Genomic DNA, 21,782 nt, shown 5'->3' with positions numbered 1-21,782 from the left:
TCTTAGTTTTTTAAATTTTTGTGAATCTTTAATAATGCTCCTCATTATATTTCTGAAACTTGTAGGCAATATTTTCAAATTTTAAACCATAGAACATTATACTTTGAAAAAATAATATAACCGCTCATTTTCATACTAATCACGTGACTATTTTGACCGGAAGTCGCCAAAGACTGAAAGTTGGGCGCTTTTCAACGTTTAGTAACTCATTTTAGCTTCAAGATATTACTGTTAAATTTCAGTGGCTGGTGACAAAAGTCCATTTTAGTGTTCGACTAATACAAAGATTTTATCTAAATATGTACTAAAGACCTACGAATCAAAGTATCATGTGTACTTTTCCGATTTTCAGCATATTGGCCAGAACGTCACAGCTTTTTGTAGCTAAGCTGTTTTTCTTTGAAACTTTTTTCGAGGCACACCTCAGCTGTTAAATCATTCTGAATAGGTTTGGCATTGATTACAACACCGCAAAGCTATTGGTTGCCAAAGCGGTTTCGCAAAGGAAAATAAAACAAGTTTGCGTAGACACAAAATAAACCCAATAGACATGGTTAGAACAAACAAGCAATTTTTTAGCAACTCTGGCGTCTTTTTTCCTTTTCTTTCCTGTGCTCCTGTTGGCGAAATTAATTTTTTTAATATTGCTTACATAAAACTACAGTAAAAATCACCTTCCTGTCGCCTGGTTACCGAGCACGCAAGACTGGATAGGTTAAAACACTAGCCATATGGGCCAGACTACATTGGAATGAATTCAGCTGAATATAGCCGACACTCTTTTCAATTTGGATGAAAAACTAAAATTTGTTAAATATTGCGTTGCTACTAAATCTATATTTATGGCAAGCTTAAAAAATACTGTAGGTTTATGTAGGCCTGGCCTAAGCATTATTCAACAAATTACTTGTTAACTTTTGAAGGCACAGCTTGAAAAGCTTCAGGGCGAAATTGCACAGGCAGCCAAGAGGACAGGAATTCAGCAGGCCTCAAAACTTGCTCTAATTGCACCCAAAGTTGGGGCGGAAAGTATAGCAAATGCAATTCCAGATATTGAATGGTGGGATAAATACATTATTGATAATGAAGAAAGGTATGGATTAATATTTAAGTGACCATCAGCTTTATTAAACATAATGAATACATAATAAACAGTAAGTAGTAAACAACTTTCGCTTACTTGTATAGTTATGTATATATGTCAGCAGTCAAGGTGAACCTGTGACATGTGTGCCTCTTGTGGAGCTGAATATATTCATGGCACGGCATGTGATTTAAGCCCTGGTAACACGAGGAAACTTTGCTCACGCAGTGTGCTACATGCGTTCAAGCTGGTTTAAAGCTAGTCATAAATAGGGTTTTTTATGAAAGAGCACTAGTAACTTAACATTTTGTTAAATTATTTGTGGCTATGTAACTGTCCGAAAAAGAAAACCGCAAATCTGGTCATAATTGTGACATGGATCGAGGTGCTTGTAATGACAGACATAATCACAATGCGTGATGAACTGCACTATCTTGAAACAAAAGTGTTACATAGTCTTTCAAGTTAATGTTGTCTGAACCGTGTTAACCAAATTTTAAAGTAAAATAAGGATAAGTGCCAAATTATATCCTGTTTCTTATTTTACTTCATTGTCTTTCAAGTCTCCCATTTATTTGCCCAATAGTAGCCCCCTATTACTGTAGACATGTTTTAGGCTAAGTAGCCTATAAGGAGAGTAGTTATTGCTTTGGCAATGGTAATATAAGTCTACTTGACAACTTTAATTTTGGTTCTACGTGACATGCAGATAAATTGACTACAGTGTCCTAAACTACCCGCTGCAACCACTTGCAACAAGACTGGGCTCCTTTAATCAGACCATATACCAGTTAAGCTGTATTCGACAGCTGTAGCACACTACATTTGAAAATTCATTATGTTACTTTTAAGTAAAGAGAAAAGGAAGATTTTGTTTTTAAGTAAAGTTTTATTGCTTAAAATATTTCCATCAAGGATGTATCTGTTGCAGCTACAATAGGAACCCGGGTAGCCCAACCGGTACGATACTCGTATAAACTAAGTTGGTAGATTAAATGATCCAACAGAAACCGTACTGTTATTGACCCAAAACATAATTGGTTAGGCTACTGGATTTTCCATAATTATAAGTCATTGTCTTCATTGTTAAGTATTCACAAAGTTTTTATTGTTTATGCTCATGTGTTGCTTATTTCTGTACATGGCGCTTCATTGGTAATAAACTGAACTCCTCAAGGCAGGCCTATGGTTTACACTCTGGTTGTTTACTGTGCAAATGAAAAGCGTGTTGTCAAACAGTGTAATTTGTATTTGACTTACAGAATCACAATCGCCGCCTATGTCACAATCGAGGCCAAAAAAGGAAATTAGTGATTTTCTTTCACCTAACTTAACTGTAGAAGTGTTTACCAAAATGTTCAGATAATAGTGCCTTTTCCTATATGATCAACTTGTTATTGGACTTTCCCTTCACATTAGGTTGTACACGAAACAAAACTTTTTGGCACAATTCATAAACTATAACACTTCGTTAAGGTTGCCAACCCCTGCCCTACCTAGTTCGAACGAGGAATGCTTGCCATGTTAGAAATGCTTGGTTATCGAAATTGACAAAACCCATAACTGAAGTAATCGTAAAAAGTTGAAAACATTTTTGACTAATTTTGATGCTGATGCTACATGTTCTTCATTGCATTTTTACATTCAAATGATATTGCTTAACCTTGTTCCTACCATTTACTACTCCACCGTGGGGCGTACGAAGCTATTACAGTTTCTTGTTGACCTAGTTTAAATGTTTTAGCAAAGTAACCTAAATGTACCTTCTAATATTAATGCATGATTTAAACTTCAGTTAAACTCCAAATAAGTAAACTTAACTTTTTGCTTACCCATTCTCTTAACTTTACCACTTTAACAATGTGCAGTAGGATCTATTCACCGTGAAGTAATCACATATTTCTTTGGTACTATATTTTGGAGTACTTTAGGTTGATCTCATCCGCAAAGTATTTCAATCACGCCATTCATTGAATTAGGTTAATCTAGTTTAGATGCTGTGCACCAAAAAATTGTGACATTTTATGGTATGAATATTATAAGCCCATGCTCATCCTTCCTACCTTGCCACAAATCATGCAACTTTCCAAGACAGTCTAAAAACTTCAGATAAACATGCAAGCAAGTTCAGGAACTGTCACACATGCAAAGGCATGGATTGCAATGGTGACTATGATATCACAATGGCATCGTAGTGTATGAATACCAACATGGTGCGACAATGCCTTCCAAATAATGCATGCCTAGTGGCTTGGGCTTAGGCTGATGAATCTGTTATGTTATATTTCTTGAAAAGTATGGTGGGGATGAAAAAATCGAGCAAGTTGTTATTAACATGCGCTAATGAAAGAGAAAAGGTGACAAAGCTGAAAAGGCTTACAACGTGCTCAAAAATAATTAAAGTAATGATTGCTGGTAACAACTAGCACCATCACTAAACCCATGAATATGATAAATGTTGTATTTTATGACTTATCTGTATAACTAACATAATTTAAGCGTTAGAGTGACTATTTTACCAAAATAGGTCACACATCCTGTTCTTAGAGATAGACAGTTAGATTAGGAGAATGAATATGCAAAAAGTTAGTTTAAGCTGTTTAGGGTTTAATTGAAGTTAGATTTAAATTACAAGGAAGATTTGGGTTAGCTTTAGGTAACTGTATATATATATGTTATAATACTTAAGTTAGGTTAACAAAAACCAGGAAAAATAACTTGAACATTATTTTTTTCAGTGAAATAGTAACAGCCTTTAAGTTATGTTATAAGTGGCGAGAGGAATGTGATGACGTGTTGGAAATGTTACAAATTTTTGAAATTGACCATGCACCTATGTGGAAAAATCTTACAAAGTGAAACAAATTTCAGATTAGTTTGAGTAGTACTGCGTAACAGGTTAACTATTGTCTTGCCTTCTTCTCAAAACTTTGAGTAAGGACAAAGAGCATTATATCCTGCTCCTGTCAAAATTTGATGTCCATATTAAGGGCCCGACAAACTTTGTAAAAATGCCTAATTTCTTGTTTATTTAGTATGAAGTGAAATTACTAAAAATGCAACTAATCAAAATTCATGCATGCATTAGGCTATTATAGCCCATTAAACTCAAGACTACAATTTTTGGCTAAAAATGTCAATTTTCATCTATTTTCAATTACATTTTAGCCTCACCTAAGAATGTAACAGGGAAATTCATGTATGCCTTAGGCTATTATAGCCCATTAAATTCAAGACTACAATTTTTGACTAAAAAATGTCATTTTTCATCTGTTTTCAATTACATTTTAGCCTAACCTAAGAATGTAACAGGGAAACAAGTTAAAAGGGCCGTTTGCTAGGGCAATTCCTGCACTGAAAAACAACACCGGTCATGCTGGCCTCTGCTTGGTCTACCAGCCACTACGCAGAAGTCCAACATAATCATGGAAATTGCATAGTTTAAGTCTTGTTGTATTTTATAAAAAGCCTTTCCAGTCTGTGTCAGATTGCATAAATTGCACATACAGTATTATAACATCAATTCGCCTATAAATCACATTTCGGTCAGTCCTGGCAGCATTCCTATCTTTTGCGTATAGTTCAGTTTGCCTTTGACGGCGTCGCTTTTAACATCTATTTGCATGTAATGGCAGTTTAGGCTAGGGCTTCTCATGCACTGAGTTGTGAAACAAATTCAGTTTTTATAATTTGATTTCTTTTTGTTAATTTGTCATTGGTTTTATTACTGTGCAGTTATTTGTGTGGATTGTTTGCATTAGTATTTGTATAATTCCGGTATTGAGTGAAGTATTACTTGAAACCTGTGATGGGTCGTTTATTGTTTTTATATCATCAAGGGGTCATATTGGAATTTCTTTTCTAAAAAGCTTGAGAAGCCCTGCTCTAGGCCATCACTTCTAACACGAACAATCATTATCTATTATATAACAAGCAGTATCATACTGTACAATTTCATTTTACTATGCTGTACACCAGGGGTCGGCAACCTTTTGCTAGTCACGGGCCAAATGTCAAGTATACAACTCTTTGGCGGACCGGAATTTTCATTAATACTATAATTCACACTCACTTCAGTATATTACGCTACATTGCTGCAATCTCAATCATACCAATCACAAAAAGAACAAAATTTATGTATTCACACTTCAACAACACAGCATTAATGTGACACTTGATGCTGCTTGCTTTGTGAAAGTTTTTCAACATCTGGTGACAAGTCAGATGAAGCAATAACCAGAACATTTTCTAAATGGGCGTCGGAAATTCGGGATCTTAGCTTGCTCTTCGTTAATTTCATTGTTGAAAACATTTGTTCACATGTGTACGTGCAACCAAACATCGATGCCATTTCTTTTGCATTGTTGGTCAAGCTGGGATAAAGACCACTTTCAAGAAGGTACTTTTTGTAAAAGTCAAGCAGCGATATGCCCTTTGTATGAAATTTTGCCTTCAATTCGTCACTGCATTGCATTTCAATAAGATCCATTTGAAATTTTTCGGGAATGGTATTGGCGTCCACATCAAACGGAGTACTGGATAGCCTGAATTTATTTTGTAGAGAAAGAATGTCGGCAAAGCGTGAGGAAAATTCAGTAATTAAATTTCGTATCACCGTGACAAATGCAGTGTTGCTACTAGGTTTGCTCTCCTCCAGTATAGGAAAGTAAACATAATTTTCTTTGTCCAGTTGACATTCCCAGAGTCGCAGTTTTGTTTCAAATGCGAGTACAGTATGTGCCTCCACATCTCATGTATCAGTTGTTTTTTCCCCTGAAGTTGCAAATTCAATTTGTTCAGATGTGACATTAAATCTACTAAGAAAGCAAGATTAGATATCCATTCTGGATTATGAAATTCTGTGGCGTTAATGTTTTTATTTTCAAGGAACGTTGCTATTTTATTTCTCAGCTCGTACAAGCATAGCTCCTCGACTTAGCCAGCGAACATCGCAGAAATACAGGACATCACCATATTGATTCTCTGCTTCTAGTAACATCTGGCGAAACTGTCTGTGATTCCGTTTGTGAGACAAAATCATATTCACAGCTTTCACCACTGTGTCCATAACACTCTTCAAGTTTTTTGTCTTGGCGAACAACGCCTCCTGGTGAATTAAACAGTGTACCTTTGAGATTTTGTCATTGCGTCCGAGATCTTCCAAGTGTTTTTGAAGCCGAGCAACGGCACCTTTATTTTTACCGATCATTGCAGGAGCTCCGTCGGTTGTTACCGACACCAATTTTGACAGATCGAGGTTTATACTGTTAGTGCACTGCAAAAGTGCCTTCAGAATATCTGCTCCTGCTGTAGTGCCCTTCATAGGAACTAACTTAACGAAATCTTCAAAAATATCAAAATTTGAGCTGACTCCACGAACGAATACCGCAAGCTGAGCTGTGTCCGTTGTATCAATGCTCTCGTCAATAGCAATTGAAAAGTATTGCAAATTTTTTAGACAATCTTGTTGGCGAGTTTTTACATCCTGTGACATTTCTTCGATTCGTCGGGTGACAGTTCTTGTAGAAAGGCTAACATCGGAGAAATTTTTTTTTTCTCCGGACATATGACTTCGACAACGGCCATCAAACAGTCTTTCACGTAATCACTATCAGTAAAAGGTTTCATGTTTTTTGCAATTACTTTGGAGACCTCATAGCTTGCCTGAGTGTTTTTTTCTGATTCAGTGTTTTGCTTTTGAAATATACTACACTGATTTTCTAAAGCAGAGTTTAAGACGGTTAATTTTGTCTTTTCTTGTTTGGCCTCTGTACTCCGAAAACTTCGAATGCTTTGTCTCATAATGACGCTTAATAATAAATTCCTTGTTTACAGCAACAGACTGATTGCAAATTAAGCATGTGGGTTTACCAAAGTGTAGCATGGAAAAGTACTTTTCCGTCCATTCTTCATTAAAACCTCGGCACTCATCATCAACCTTTCGACGTTTCGCTAACATCCTAAATTCCTAAATTATAACAAACTTTAGGTTAAAGCTCATGTGCGTCTCACTTTGTATCTATAACAACTAGTCTAGTCTACTCTACAGACAATCTCGTCCTACTTAGTACGAGATACTAGTCTACCGCCTTCGCACCAGTTTTATAGTGTAACAATAGAGTACGACGTACTTATGGCGTAACAATACCACAATTTTTTCAAACACTGCTAACACTGCAGTTTGAAACTCAATAAGACACGGCGGGCTGTATTCTTGTGATAACTAATTAATATGTCTCTGGCCGGACATTTTGCATGGCGGGCCGTAGGTTGCCGACCCCTGCTGTACACCATTGCAAAAAAGTGTAGGCCGTAGGTTGCCGACCCCTGCTGTACACTATTGCAAAAAAAATCTTTTTGTACTGTACTTCCTACGCGAGTTTTGCCAACTTGGTGGTTTTTCAGGCACTGACAAACTTGAATTGATAATACACCTCTAATTTATTCATAAAACAATATTGGAATGGTTTATGAAAATTTATTTGTAAGGTAAATTGTTTGCAATCTGTTAGAAGTGCTTGTATAGGCGAATGCTAATGTAAATAATCTGTGTATGGTAGAAAGATATGAAAATATGTCTCGTTAAATTTAATATAAGCAATTTCTTATGCAGGGACTTTGCAAACCAGTCAAATATAGTGAGTGATGTGTTGACCAACCTTATTGAACACCCAACTCAAATCATAGCACCAGGTTTAACTATTGTTTACAATTATGTGGTATTATATTGTGTATCAATACTATGTTTGTCAAACTGGGTTTATTATTATGACATCGTGTTGTGGTTATTATACTTTATTGTCAATTGGAATTACATACTTCTATGACATAGGTGAAGATATCACAGAAAACCCAGTCCTGGGAACCTACTTAACCAAAAAAGAACGTAAAAAGTTAAGAAGAATGAACAGAAGGGAAGCTCTGAAAGATGAACAAGAAAAAGTCCGACTTGGACTAATACCTGCCCCTGAGCCAAAAGGTATATACTTTAGTGCAGGCCTTGACAAGGGCAGGGCCAGATGTAGTTTGCCAAGTGGTGCTTCCACTCAGTAAGCCTACATTGTTGTAACTATATGGAATATGTTATAAAATTTAATTTGTTATAAAACCAATGTTACCACAGATGGAATACAATTGAAGTTCTCAATATGATGTCACAATGATATTGTTTGCTACTTATAGTATCTTGGTGCAATATGTTGCTGCCAAAAGCAGTTTAGTTTGCGATTAGCAGGTGACGAATGACAGGCGTTATCTTTACCTTCTACTTATACATTGCATATACAGACACATGTGGAGCATAGCTGCGTTTTGTGACTACATAACCAACAGTAAATTTTTCATATTGGCAAGAAATGTCATAATATATAGTCTACTCTATAATCTAAAACACTTCCACAGAAGTAGGTGGCTGGGGTAATTTGGGTGTACGGGGTAATTTCAGTATGTTAGACTAAAACCCTTTAAATTCTTTTATTTCAGGACAATATGAAATGAAAGTTATATGTGTTATTAAGGACCATCTTAAGATTATCATAATGGTTTTTCAAAACAATTGCTTGTGTCACATATCAATTTTTTACCTTGAGGTGGAACAAAAGCAGATTTTTTTAAAAAAGTGAGTTACTTGAACTTTGTGATACCTTTAATGATGGATAAGGTTATTTAATCAAACATACCTCAAATTTTTTCATAAAATCTTCTTCTGTGGGATATGTTGTTTTTATACAGCATATTGTGTTTTTATTTTCGTAAATAAAATAAAATTGGTTATAGGCAAAAATTAAGGGGTAATTTGAGTAACAACGTTTGTTTGTTATAAAACTACTCACTAATGGCAAACAACAACTTGTTTAGTCCTATTTAAAAGAAGCAATTTGCAGCAACAGATATTTCTAGGTGTTTAAAAGTTCACATACTTATTTGCATAAAATTTTCATATTTATTAACTTGGCTTGTGTTGGATGAAATGCCTGAATGACAAATAATTTATTTAAAAATGTATGGTAGGCTAGGCTGGTAGGCTAATTGTAAGACGTTATTCTAATACCTTACATTTTTAGTGAAAACTTTTAATGTTAGACAAATGCATTGTGTCATATGATGTTGTTCACAACAAAAGTACTGTTTTTTCACGTTTCACTCATTACTCAACGAAAAAGACAATGCAATATGCTATTTTCAACAGATCAAACACAATAGTCAAAGTAGCAATATTATTATCGGATAAGTTAATAAATACCAGGGTGTATCCTTTTTATAAGCACATTGCAACCTCACTACTTGATAGCTGAATATATTTATGGGTCTGCGGGACGATTATCAAATTTTTCCGCACAAGCGTGGCAGACCTATGATTTACGCATATGGAACAGTGACTAAGATTTTAGCGTAAAATAGTCCTTACTTTTCAAAGGCTTAATTATAACTACCAGTTCAAAAAAATTTTGTAGTTTGCAAAAATATATTGTGCAAAGCCTGGTTATATTTAAACATATTATTACTAATATGTAAAAACCAATATATTGCATACCAACCCATTCAAATAAAAAATGGCTTTTTTGTAACTTGAGGTTAAAATAGTGTAATAATGCCTGCTTGAAACTGCATGTTTGGTGGATAGAAAACGTTTCAAAGACTTTCGTTGCTTGTATTGCTGCTTTGAGCATCTGATTGAGTAATTGGCATGTGCAGACAGTGTACCAAAAGTAATTCTGATTGAACATACCACTTTTTACTATATTTGTTACCCCTTCAAACTTGCCTTCATCTTGCTCTTGCTATGCCACTGAAAAAGAGAGTTAGTGAAAATTGATTCGATCTATATAATGCACAAGATACATGCTGCCACCATTTTTTTATGACTTTGTTTTACCCAGACGTAATTTTTTCAGAATATGTTTCGAGCAGTTCTCTAAAAAATGTAACGTTGGCTCAGCCAGTTATATTTTTTTATTTTGATAAAAATCATGTCTAAATGATTCTGTGACTTTAGCTTACTATATGATTAACATTAAATTGTAGAATTTTTTGTGCAACATTGCAATTTCATATATAAAAATTTGACGCCAAAGCAATGAGTTATGGACAAGTAAAGTTTAGCCTGCACTCTGGCAAACTGACTTGCTTGATTTGCAATGAGTGTTTTGCTGTAGGACATAGAACTTACTTTCCAGTTGGGCAACCCTGTTACTTCCTTGCTTATTTAAATAGTAAATATTAGTAACTACGCCATTGGTACTGGAACCAAAAACTGATATATAACAAAGTTAATTTGCATATAAGTAGAGAAGTCGCATGTAATGAAGTTTCTGTTGGCTAAACACTGTCATTCCTATATGTACTTCAAATAGAAATTATGTTTATGTTGCACACTGTTTTGGCTGCTTTGTTTGTGAAAAAGATGGCATTTTCATGAAGTTGCTTTGGGCCATTTTTATGTGAATTGAACATGAAAGATGTTATGTATTATAAACAGCAAACATAGCAGTTGAAATTTTTTACAGTTAAACTTTCCAATTTGATGAGGGTGCTAGGAACGGATGCAGTGCAGGATCCCACAAAAGTAGAAAAACATGTTCGAATGCAAATGGCAAAACGACAGCGAGCCCACGAACAGGCTAATGCTGCAAGAAAGCTAACTACTGAACAAAAGAAAGAAAAACGAATTCGAAAGTTAAAGGAAAACACTTCAGACACAGTACATATAACAATGTACAGGTAAGTTAAGTTTGTTTGTTACGGTTTACTAACTTCATTGAATATTTATCTAAAGCTAGTGTTTGTAATTGTCTAAACCAGGCACACACTAACACTCTTTAACCATTTTATCATCATTTGTCACATTTTTTGGAAAGTTGTCATATAACTAAAAGATATAAGTGACTGTGTTCTGGAGTTTGCACTTTGCAGCAGGTGTTTTTGTCACCCAGTACTCGGCTCCATAACACATCCACACTTCTCATGCATCATACTTTGAGTGGTATCAGACTCAAATGGCTATGAGGGCTAAATGAAAACTTACGTAACTTGAGACCCTTAATACACACTAAAAATTGAAAAATGACAAAATGTGAAACTTACTCGGTTACAAATGTTTAATACAATTTTTAACTTACTCTACTTGCTACATCATATTTTTTTTCTGACTACTTCACTGGCAGTGTTTCACACCAACACCAAAATATGTGCTGCTAAAACGATTATATACTTTTTAATCATTTGAAAATAAAAAAATACATTGTAGGCTGGGCGAAATTTTCTATCACCCAAGTAACATATTTCTTCAATTACCTTTATTTCATACCCTCCAAGCTTTGCAGATGACTCAACTTCGCTCTTATCACCCCACAGTAACATGGATATGTAGACCCCTGACAACAAACCGTGAAATACCGAACTTCGATACACGACCCGGTTTTGATTACTTCCGAATTACGTCATTCGTACTACAGCGCTTAACGCGTCAGTTCTGGTATGCCAGTCTGTAATTTACAGTCTACCGAATGCAACTCTATTCTGTTCTTTGGAAACATTAACCATGTCATTCAGAATCAAATTATTGTAATATTCAAGACATTGAAAGTTTGGTTTTGGTACTATGATGCTTAACTAGGCTATCAGGGGTTAATGAATGCGCTATCATTGGAGTCAGATTAGTAAACAATCGATCTAGCAATATAATCAACAACAGCCCTCAACCCCAACATTACACTCAGTTAGCACAATAAAATGGAATTTTGCATAACTTTCTGTCGACGTATAAAATTTTTGTTCCAACTTTAATTGCATTGATTTTTCTAACATCTTCTCAGCTGCTTCTCAGAAATATATCCCGAATTTCCCAAATCATCTGGTTTTGTTTAAATAATAATCTTTACAACACACCTATAACAGTTGCAAAGAGAGCCTTGAAACCCTCCACCCTTAACTCCAAATAACTCTGACAAATCGGCCTTTTTTTGTACTGTTGTCTGGTTATGCCATCCCAACTCAACTAGAATTTTAGGCATTCCATACCCACCATCTTTGATAAAACTTCGTAGGATGAAGGTACAAGTCTTTTCATGAAAAATGAGCACAATTTTATTAAAATTGGGCAAGTAGTTTCTGAGATACACCCGTTTTACGAAAGGTACTATTTGTGCTCAGTGAAGCGGAACAACCTTCACTTTTCTAGTTCGTTTTCACTGAGATAATTTGTTGCTATGCAGTTGCTTTATGATTTCGGTTGAAAATTCCCTTGTCTAACAATTTTTGGGGGAAAATTTGCATTGCATCAACCATTGTGAGTTTAAAGACGGCAATTGGGAAGCAAGCCAAATTGTTCAATGGATCATAACTAAAGTTTGGTGGCTTATTGTCAAAAACATATTTTTTATTTTTGCAAGAGTATTGCCATATATATCTAAGTCAATTTACATCAAAAATATAGTATGTTTTTTTTTCATTATTCTGAAATGATAATGTAGAGTTCACACGTTGCGAGATCCTTCAAAAAGATTCAAGATAGAGATGAATAGCAAACAATTATACATGACTGGTTGTACAGTACTGCATCCAGATATTAATGTGGTAGTAGTTGAAGGAGGTAAGTTATATGTATGTTTGAAAATCTTAATAATTAATAATAACCTTTCCTATGCAATTTTATTTGCTTGTTGAAATAATTATTTATCTTGTGCCGCCATAAGGTCCCAAAGCACAGAGAAAGTTTAAAAGGTTGATGCTTGTCCGGATAAAGTGGGATGAAGACAAAAAAGGGAAACGTATACAAGGTTTGGCTATGAAAAGCTTTTATTTTGGTGTTAGTCGTATGTCTATTTAACAGTCATTAACAAGTTTCTAGGGGAACTGAAGTTATTTTTAACATATATTCTAAAAAAGATGGAACTACGCTGACTTTGAAAATGTAAACAAAATATCACTATTCTTGTTACGGGGTATTGGCAAAACCATGTTCAAAAACCTGTGTGGAGCGGATGTGACGTCACCAGGGTTTTTGGTTTGAGAGCAAGCTTCAAGCACATTTCATATCAATGTAAAGTTTCTGTTGCAATACTCGTTTCGACGAATTTATAAGTGCAAACGTTTCCATACAAATCAAAGTATTATGCAGATTAAAAATCCCCTGCACCGTTTGCAAACTTTCCAACCTGAAGCATGATATTCATTTTAAAATAAAACTTTATCCTACAATTCAAAACACTTAACACTCAACTTTTGGATCTAATGCAGAACAACCTACAAAGTAACTAATACAACACATGGTTCCGCACTTGACTGAAAGTTTTGTCCTTCCTACCTACTGTTCTAGCTGGTGGCTAGCTTTTTTCACTCACGGTCCTGCTTTTTGACAATCAAGTCAACCTTATTATCGGTCTCAAGTAGGGATGGGCCGATGCGAACCCAAACCCGAATAGATTCGCCGAATATCGCCTTTATGGAAGATTCGAGCGAACACGAATACCAACAATGGCGAACCCGAATACAATATTACTTATAAATTTACTGACTTTTGTTAAAAATAATGATGTAGTTTCCCGACAAAGCCAAATTAGAGTCAGCAGTACTTACAATGAAGGTCGTTTTCCTAACGATTTTGCTTTATCAATCGTTTTTTAAACACTATTTTTCAAAAGAAAGCGATTTATTTATCGATTATATCATGTTGCAAGCAAGACTTGACAAATTTTGGACGAAATTTTATTGTTTGGCTCTAATACGAATAAATTCGGGATTCGTTCGTGTCGACCTTCATGATATTCGGGTTCGCACGAACCCGAATAATTTTCCTCGTGGCACATCCCTAGTCTCAAGCAACTGTTATCTTAACCTTTGTCCTACTGCATAATTTTACACCGCTAAAAGGCGGTATGGGTACAATTGTACCCACATACATTTTATATTGAAATTCCCAAGTTAGTTATACTTTTTGTGCGGTGTGCCGTATTTAATGGTCCGAACGTTTAAATATTGTGCTCTACGGAAGTATCACACGTGTTGTTAGGCCATGTAGGCTTTGGACAACGCTATATGATATGTTATCTTTGTGACCTCGATTATACTCAGAAAAACAATTATACTCGATTATACTCGTTATGCCCCTGTACTCAACTCCCATAAATTTCCGCTGATATTGCATTGCATTTCACTGATTCGAGCTTTAGCATAGACTCTTTAGCATTTATTGGCATCTTTATTGTTGCTGGTGTACGCAGAAATAACAAAGATAATCTGGAAGATATGTGGAAAGTAGATGCTTTGCCTCTTGTACGTGCAGCTATGTTTCGATACCGCTTCAAGATGGTGCTCAGATTTATTAGATTTGACAACGAGAATACCCGTGCAGAGCATGAGTAAAAAGATAAAGCTGCACCAATACGAGATATTTGGCTCATGCTGAATAAAAATTAGGAGAGTGCCTACAAACCACATGAATGCATCACCATAGATGAACAATTGTTTCCATATGGAGGACATACTCAATTTACACAGTATATACCATCAAAACAGGCCAAATATGGCATCAAGGATTTCTGGGCTTGTGATGCATCAAACTCCTACCCGCTACATGGTCAGATTTATACTGGTAAACCAGTAGATGGTCCCAGACAAGTAAATATTGGTGAGCGATCAGTTCTGAACCTGGCCCGTTGGTATAAAGGCTCTGGAAGAAATGTCACCACCGATAATTTCTTTCTTCACGGGCACAGCTAGCTAATGTAATGAACACATGGGAAACGACTTTAGTTGGAACAATCAGAAAAAACAAAAGGTTTTTGCCTAGTAATATGCAGCCTGCCAAGAAAAGGGCTGTTTACTCGACCAATTTCGTCTACCATTAAGATGCAAGAGTCTGTTCATATGTGCCAAAGAAAAAAAATCGGATGTGCTCTTCTATCATCCATGCACATGACTGGAGAAGTCAAAGCGACGCAATCAAGCAAACCCTAGATAATCAAGTCTTATGTCAAAACCAAAAGTGGGTTGGACACGATGGACAAAATGCTTGGTGAAAAAACGACGGACATTGCGTTGGCCATTGGCGTTTTTATGATCGACCTCACTGGCTTAGCGTCGTTTATTATCTACAGGGAGCACATCCAAGAGTTCTGAAAAAAGGACCAACGGAGAAAGTTTCTGAAATATCTTGCGAAACAGCTATGTATGCCTTCAGGGGAAACTCGCTCTGCCAACCGGATGGTGATGAGTAACCGTTTCCTTCGAGCTGCAGTGGAAATGGTTCTAGGACGGCACACTGCGACACCGCCAGAAGGCGAACTAACTCCAAAGAACCCCATGGAAGTCGTGGAGCTACACTGATTGTTGGTAACTGCTATGTTGCAGACACCAGCAGCGAAAACGACGTAAGACCAGGAAAAACTGCGTGGTTTGCGTTCAGCCTGTAGGCGACGAACACTCAGTAACAAATACAAAGTGTATTACTTGTGAAACGGACTAAAACCACCTCGATTAAGTTTTCTTTCATATTTCTGTATCAAATAAATCATTTCTGTAATCTGTTTCACTCAACATTCGAAAAATTGTCTTTGTGTTATGTATTCCGGCGTCATTTCGATAGAAAATGTGTAAGGGTACAATTGTACCCATGCCGCCTCTTAAGGGTGTAAAAACAACTCGATCCTCTATCTAGGTAACGTGTAAAGATTTTTTGTCGAAATTTAGTCTGCCTAATCTAACACAAAAATGTAGAGATGTCAGGAAATTTCAGGTCTCTCAGGTTTCTAGAAAAAATACTGTCTTAATTTAAAATTGGAAAGGGCACATTGTACCCTTGCAGTAGGACAAAGGTTAAACAATTTTTTTTTTACGTTTGGTAGGACCTACAAGCTCGCATTTATAGACATTGTTGAAAATCTGAAAGCCAGATAGGCCTAATAAAACTGTATGTAGTTTCTGAGGACTAAAAAAAATATAAAAAGCACTGTCCAACATGACCACTAAATTCGGCCGAAACAAGTCTTGCAGCAGCAACTTTCGATTGGTCCAGTATGCGCTTGAACAATGCTCAAACACCAACAACCCTTTTGACGTCACATTCGCCCCACGTACGGATTTTTCAAAACGGATTTGCCAATAACTCGTTAAAGAATATGTTTTCTGAATCAGTGTATTTTTATCCTTTTTTAGGAAATTGGTTGGAGATGACTTCAATTCTCCTTTAATACCAGTATTATCATTTACGTTTAATTACTGGGTTTTTGCACTAGATACGGGTTTAGAAGAAGGTGAAAAAATGTGTGAACTGATCTGGGAAGGGCAGGCTAGTAGCGGTAATTTTGGCGACATGACATTTAAGCAATGCACAACTGATGAAGAAGCACACTACTTCTTTAAAAAGCATGGCGTTGAGCACTATTGGGATTTGGCCCATTCTCAGAAACTTTTGGAGGATTAAGTTAAAATTTTACCATACTGCACTCCGATACTGTACTATGTAAATGTTGCAAAACCAGGAAACATTTACTAGCGTTTTATCTTATTTTTGAAAAACTGTAATTAATAGTAAAACTATCAGTTATACTAATGTTTGTCAGTGGTCGTAATTCAGTTATGCCTGTTAATAATGGCGCATTTGTTGGTGCACCACGATGGAGTAGTTTTATTTTTTAATTAGAAGACATTGGAATATGTTGACCACCGTTTCTGAAGTTGTTTTTACTGCCATGTAGCCAGTGAAATAAACAATGTTTGTATGGTAGAATTTGATTGGTGATGTAGGATTAAATCCATTCTATGATGATACCTATTTTTCCTGGTGTGATAAGGAAAAGTCACCAATGATCGGACACTTAAGAAAAATGGTCTCAATCAAAAACTTAATATGCTTTTTTAACGATTTTACCGATTCTGTTAGATATGGCATTGCTTGAAAATGTTTGGGTTTTAATGAATTTTCTTTATTTCTTGAACGAATTAAAAAAATGACCTTTTTGTCCCGTTTCGGTTAACTATACTAAATCAAGATGTTGTACGTATTAGGGATGAGGCGATACTAACCCAAACCCGAATAGATTCGCCGAATATCGCCTTTATGGAAGATTCGGGTGAACACGAATACCAACAATGACGAACCCGAATACAATATTACTTATAAATTTACTGACTTTTGTTAAAAATAATGATGTAGTTTCCCGACAAAGCCAAATTAGAGTCAGCAGTACTTACAATGAAGGTCGTTTTCCTAACGATTTTGCTTTTAAAATCGTTTCTTAAACACTATTTTTCGAAAGAAAGCGATTTGTTAATCGATTACGTCACTTTTTCAAGCAAGACTTGACAACTTTTGGATAAAATTTTATTGTTTGGTTCTAATACGAATAGATTCGGGATTCGTTTGTGTCGACCTTCATCATATTCGGTTTCGCACGAACCTAAATAATCGTCCTCGCGGCACATCCCTAGTACATATAAATCTTAAAAACAAAATTCGAGTTAATTTTTGCAACGTTACGTTTAAATGTCGAAGGGAAGAGTGAACTGAACAAACAACAAAAAATAATTGTCAAAAATGTAATTTGTTTCTCTTGGCAAGTTATGGTAGGCAAGCCAAGTTGTCTTATAATAATAACATTTCTATAGCGCTCTTATACGATAATAGGAATCGCTCCAAAGCGCATAACAATCATATAACTTGTATGACGAGAACAACGACGAATGAAATAAACAGTTAAGACAGAGCTACTATATTCGCTTTTTTATACTATAGTAACTTATAAGTTATAAAAGCGAAATATAATACAACAGTATAATTTTCACAAAATAACGCATGAGAAGAACTGCTTTTGACTTAGTATCTTGATTTACCTGTTGAGTTATTTAATTATCTAACTATGGTTGTGTGGGGATGGCGATGTTGATTGTTTTAGGTTGGCCTAAAACCAAAGGCTTTAGTCTTTCTTTTAGGACTCCTTGACTTGCATCATGCTACGTATAGATCATATTTGTACAATAATAACTAAAATGTAACATATTCTACTTCACCGGTTTGGTGACACTTAGTCACGCGATACTTAATCACGCGACGCTTAATCACTGGGACATTTAATCACTAGGACATTTAATCACACATTTACAATGTTTATTTACAATTTACAGCAATGTTATGCATGGGAAATGTAAGCAACTGCACGAAGATAGACTAAAATCTCGCTTAACAGATAACGGTCAACTGTGTTTTGCACACGCAGTTTCAGTGCCTTGTACCGCATTGGAATAGAAGGTTGAGTACCAGCAATTCCTTGCAGAAACGTTGCACGTTGCATTTGAATGTCTTTTTCAATTCCCTGTATGAAAGTCCACAATGTCGGGTGGTGGCATTGAAAAAGCACTTGGAGACCAAAATGCCAACCTTCGACTGCATTTGTGGTTCTTGCAATGCAACCTGCCCCGGCTTCGTAATGATTCCAACTTTCGATTGAAAAGATGGCTGAGCCGTAATTTTCACCACGTCCCGAACGTCGTCTGCCTCTGATATATGTGTGTTCGAAATACAAAAGCAGCTCAGGCATCTTCTCGTGATCGGGCATGCTATCAGCTAAGATCAGAAATGACTCGACTACGTCAGAGGAAGGGACCATGGCTAAGGCTGGTAAACACCGAACAAGCTGTTCTTAATTCGTCATTAGACTCCACAGAGAGATGCACTCGAGCTTAAATTACTGAATTTTCCTCACGCTTTTCTGACATCCAAGTGATTATGTGTCACGTGATTAAGTGTCCTAGTGATTATGTGTCGGTGATTAAGCGTCGCGTGATTAAGTGTCGGTACACCACTTCACCGAGGTTCTTTATCACAAGTACTATCTAACTTCATACAATCTAAAATGTGACGCTACTAGAAAACACTCCTATGCTTTGTCAAATATGTCTAGGAATTCAATATTTTAACATAATTAACTAAGGTTAAACAGCTTTCTAAATATTACATTTCATCTAACTGGAGAACACAAAATCGCTTATTAAAATGCCAATTATGTAACTTATTACAATCGCCATAGTTGCGTGCGGTAACCTTTTGTCAGCTGAAAGGTTTTAATATTACAACAGAAATAGCTAACGAGGAAAGGTTTTTATTATAGGTGCTGTATACTCTCAATATTACGAATAACCAAGAACATGGGTAATACTACTGCTTATAAGATGTATATTGGGTTGCAATCACCATGGCTAGCTCAGACAACTCATCTGTTGATTAGGGTGATTCACTCTGCCCGTTGGTAGAAGTGCGTGCTTACTAAACGTGAAAGCGATGGAAGTTAAAATAGTCGACCTGAATAGCAAGCGCAGCGAACGAAGTAATGTGAGATGAGATACATATAGCTAAAGCTGACACATTCAGACATAGATAAAATCAATGCTAAGGATAAGAAGTGGGCATTTCCAATAAAAACTTCTTATCAGCATAGATGCTGGAAAACAACCTTGAAACTTACTAAAAGGAGTGTTCACACGAAGTTGTTCTGAGAAAGTTTTCAAATATCAATCGATAGTTGAAGTCTTTAGCAAAAAACTATTTCATAAACTTCATTCAATAACTAGAAAACACTTTTCCAAGAAATGATGTAATGGTATTAAAAAATACCAATGAGGCCGCTACGTAAGGAAAAAGTTAAGAATTTAAATGCAACATATTGATAACAAAAAAACGTGAGCATGCACAAACAACAGTCAATCAATGAAGTTATGGACAAATGAATGAAAAATTACAGATGATAATACAACTACATCAGGGAGGGTATGCTCCGAGAGCAACGTGTTTTGCAATGGCAATGGCAAAAATTTAATTCAATATTTTTGTATTATGTTTTGTGTGTATTTTCTGGAATAAGGTACTGTTTTGATGTTGATTTGGTTGTGGTATTGTAAAGCATACAAAATAATATTTAAAAACACTTTACTAGGTTCCATGACATTTGACCGCGGGAAATCGACCGCGAACAAACTCGCCGGGGACAGCTGAACGTGACGTAAATTGACCGTGATGTAAATTGACCGCGAACAAACTAACCGGGAACAGACTGACCGGAATGAAAATTGACCGGGAGGTAAATTGACCGTGCAAGTGCTGAATTATTGTGTTAAAGTTGATGGTAGTGTATGATATGTAAAGTAAATATTTGTTTGTAACTATTTCCTTTGTTTTTAACAAATTTTTTTTTTATTTCAATACACATTGAAACATTTATTGAAATAAACAGAAATATTTCCGGAAATACGAGAAATACGAGTAACAACATTAAAAGAAGTTCACTGCAAAACACATATGACACTACATAATAAGGGCACTAAAATTTACACAAACTGTTATTTGACAAATCAGTCAACCTTGACTGCAATACAAATACTTAATTGGCTGGGATTAAAGCTGATGCGCAACTAAATAGTGAATTAGAATTTTGACCTTTTGACGGCCAATTTGTCGCCGGTTAATTTGATCGCCGACCAATTTATCGACGGTTAATTTGATCGCCGGCCAATTTACGTCAAGGTTAATTTGATCGCCGGCCAATTTGTTGCCGGTCAGTTGACCACTACCAGTTGTCGCCGGTGAATTTGTTCACGGTCAATTCACGTGATCCCATCGAACACGTCGTTTGAGTAAATGTAAGTGTGCGTTAGGGGAAGTGGATTGGTAATGCAAGAGAAGAAATAAAAGTTCGATCACTCTGAGTAATAAACTTGCGTCTATTCGTTTTCTCCTAACATGTTACTGTATGCAAATGTTGCGGACTCGTGTTCGTAAATGCAAACAATCACAAATTAAAATATTCTGACTTATACTGAATAGCAGATTGCATCCTGATAAATATGACAAACAAGGCAAAACAGGTACGAGTTTGTTTCATGTGCAGGTGTTACCGAGAAGGGTGTTTTAAGTTTTTGATATATCAAACGTTAAGTTAAGCTGGCGTTTATTTTGTCTTCCCTATGGAAAGCAAAAGCAACTTTCTTTAGGAGCCGTGTTTGCTAGAATATGCGATTTTCATGAAAATGTTGGACTTGTGTGTAATACTTTAGAAAAGTGTTTGGCCAATCAGAGGCTGGCATGTCCAGTATTCCCCTAGTAAACAGCTGTTAAAAGCTTCCAGGTCGCTATGGCGATGGCGAGATTGATTGTTTTATATTGGCCAAAAGCTTTTGGTTCGCCATTGCTGTGGTTATTGTTAAATAAACTTGTTTACAAGAATAAAGTTAGCTGTACTAGCCACATTGAAAAACGTTGGTTGTTTTCACCAGAAGGAAGAACTGGTAGTAATGGCCACGAGGACTGAAACACGATTTGTCACCAAAATGAAGAGACTTCACTTATCCTAACTTATGAGGGTGTCTTCACTTAACTTACCTGTTGAATTATATGACTCTATTGTTGCGTGCGGTTATAATACTCTAACCTTTTATGATACGTTACGTACTGTACACTTTCTCAATATTACAATTAACCAAGAACATAAGTTATAGGCTACTACTGCTCATAAGTGTAACAGATGTCTAATACCTGAATTGCAATCACCATGACTAGTTCAGACAGCTTTGTCTGTTGATTTCGTTAAGTCACGTAGTTAACGCTTTTTGGCACAATATTATTCACAAGTTTGTAGCGTAGTCTCTGAATTCGATGCAGGTAATTGGTTCATGGTTCCAGATAGGGATACAATATCTATAGTGTGGTTAT

At 35.9% G+C, this 21,782-nt stretch overlaps 1 protein-coding gene and 1 long non-coding RNA gene across 2 annotated transcripts in view; both read left to right on the top strand.

Annotated features, from left to right (window-relative positions):
- The window catches only part of LOC143452459 (U4/U6 small nuclear ribonucleoprotein Prp3-like), a 46,552-nt gene extending 29,511 nt beyond the window's left edge, over positions 1 to 17,041 (top strand). The window contains exons 8-14 of the mRNA XM_076953450.1: positions 924 to 1,093; positions 7,698 to 7,777; positions 7,917 to 8,063; positions 10,591 to 10,804; positions 12,556 to 12,674; positions 12,778 to 12,861; positions 16,318 to 17,041. Coding sequence (XP_076809565.1) covers positions 924 to 1,093; positions 7,698 to 7,777; positions 7,917 to 8,063; positions 10,591 to 10,804; positions 12,556 to 12,674; positions 12,778 to 12,861; positions 16,318 to 16,505 — 1,002 coding nt within the window. The 3' untranslated portion in view covers positions 16,506 to 17,041. The remainder of the gene's footprint in view (positions 1 to 923; positions 1,094 to 7,697; positions 7,778 to 7,916; positions 8,064 to 10,590; positions 10,805 to 12,555; positions 12,675 to 12,777; positions 12,862 to 16,317) is intronic.
- On the top strand, positions 12,868 to 16,311 carry LOC143452460 (uncharacterized). Its single transcript, XR_013115044.1, has 2 exons — positions 12,868 to 15,098; positions 15,181 to 16,311. It is a non-coding gene; the product is annotated as an uncharacterized LOC143452460 (long non-coding RNA).
- Positions 17,042 to 21,782: the final 4,741 nt, after the last annotated feature.

The sequence above is a fragment of the Clavelina lepadiformis genome, chromosome 4 (assembly GCF_947623445.1).
Source record: "Clavelina lepadiformis chromosome 4, kaClaLepa1.1, whole genome shotgun sequence".
NCBI lineage: Eukaryota > Metazoa > Chordata > Ascidiacea > Aplousobranchia > Clavelinidae > Clavelina > Clavelina lepadiformis.
Note: the sequence above shows the minus strand (reverse complement) of the source record. Positions and strands in the feature narration are given on the sequence as shown.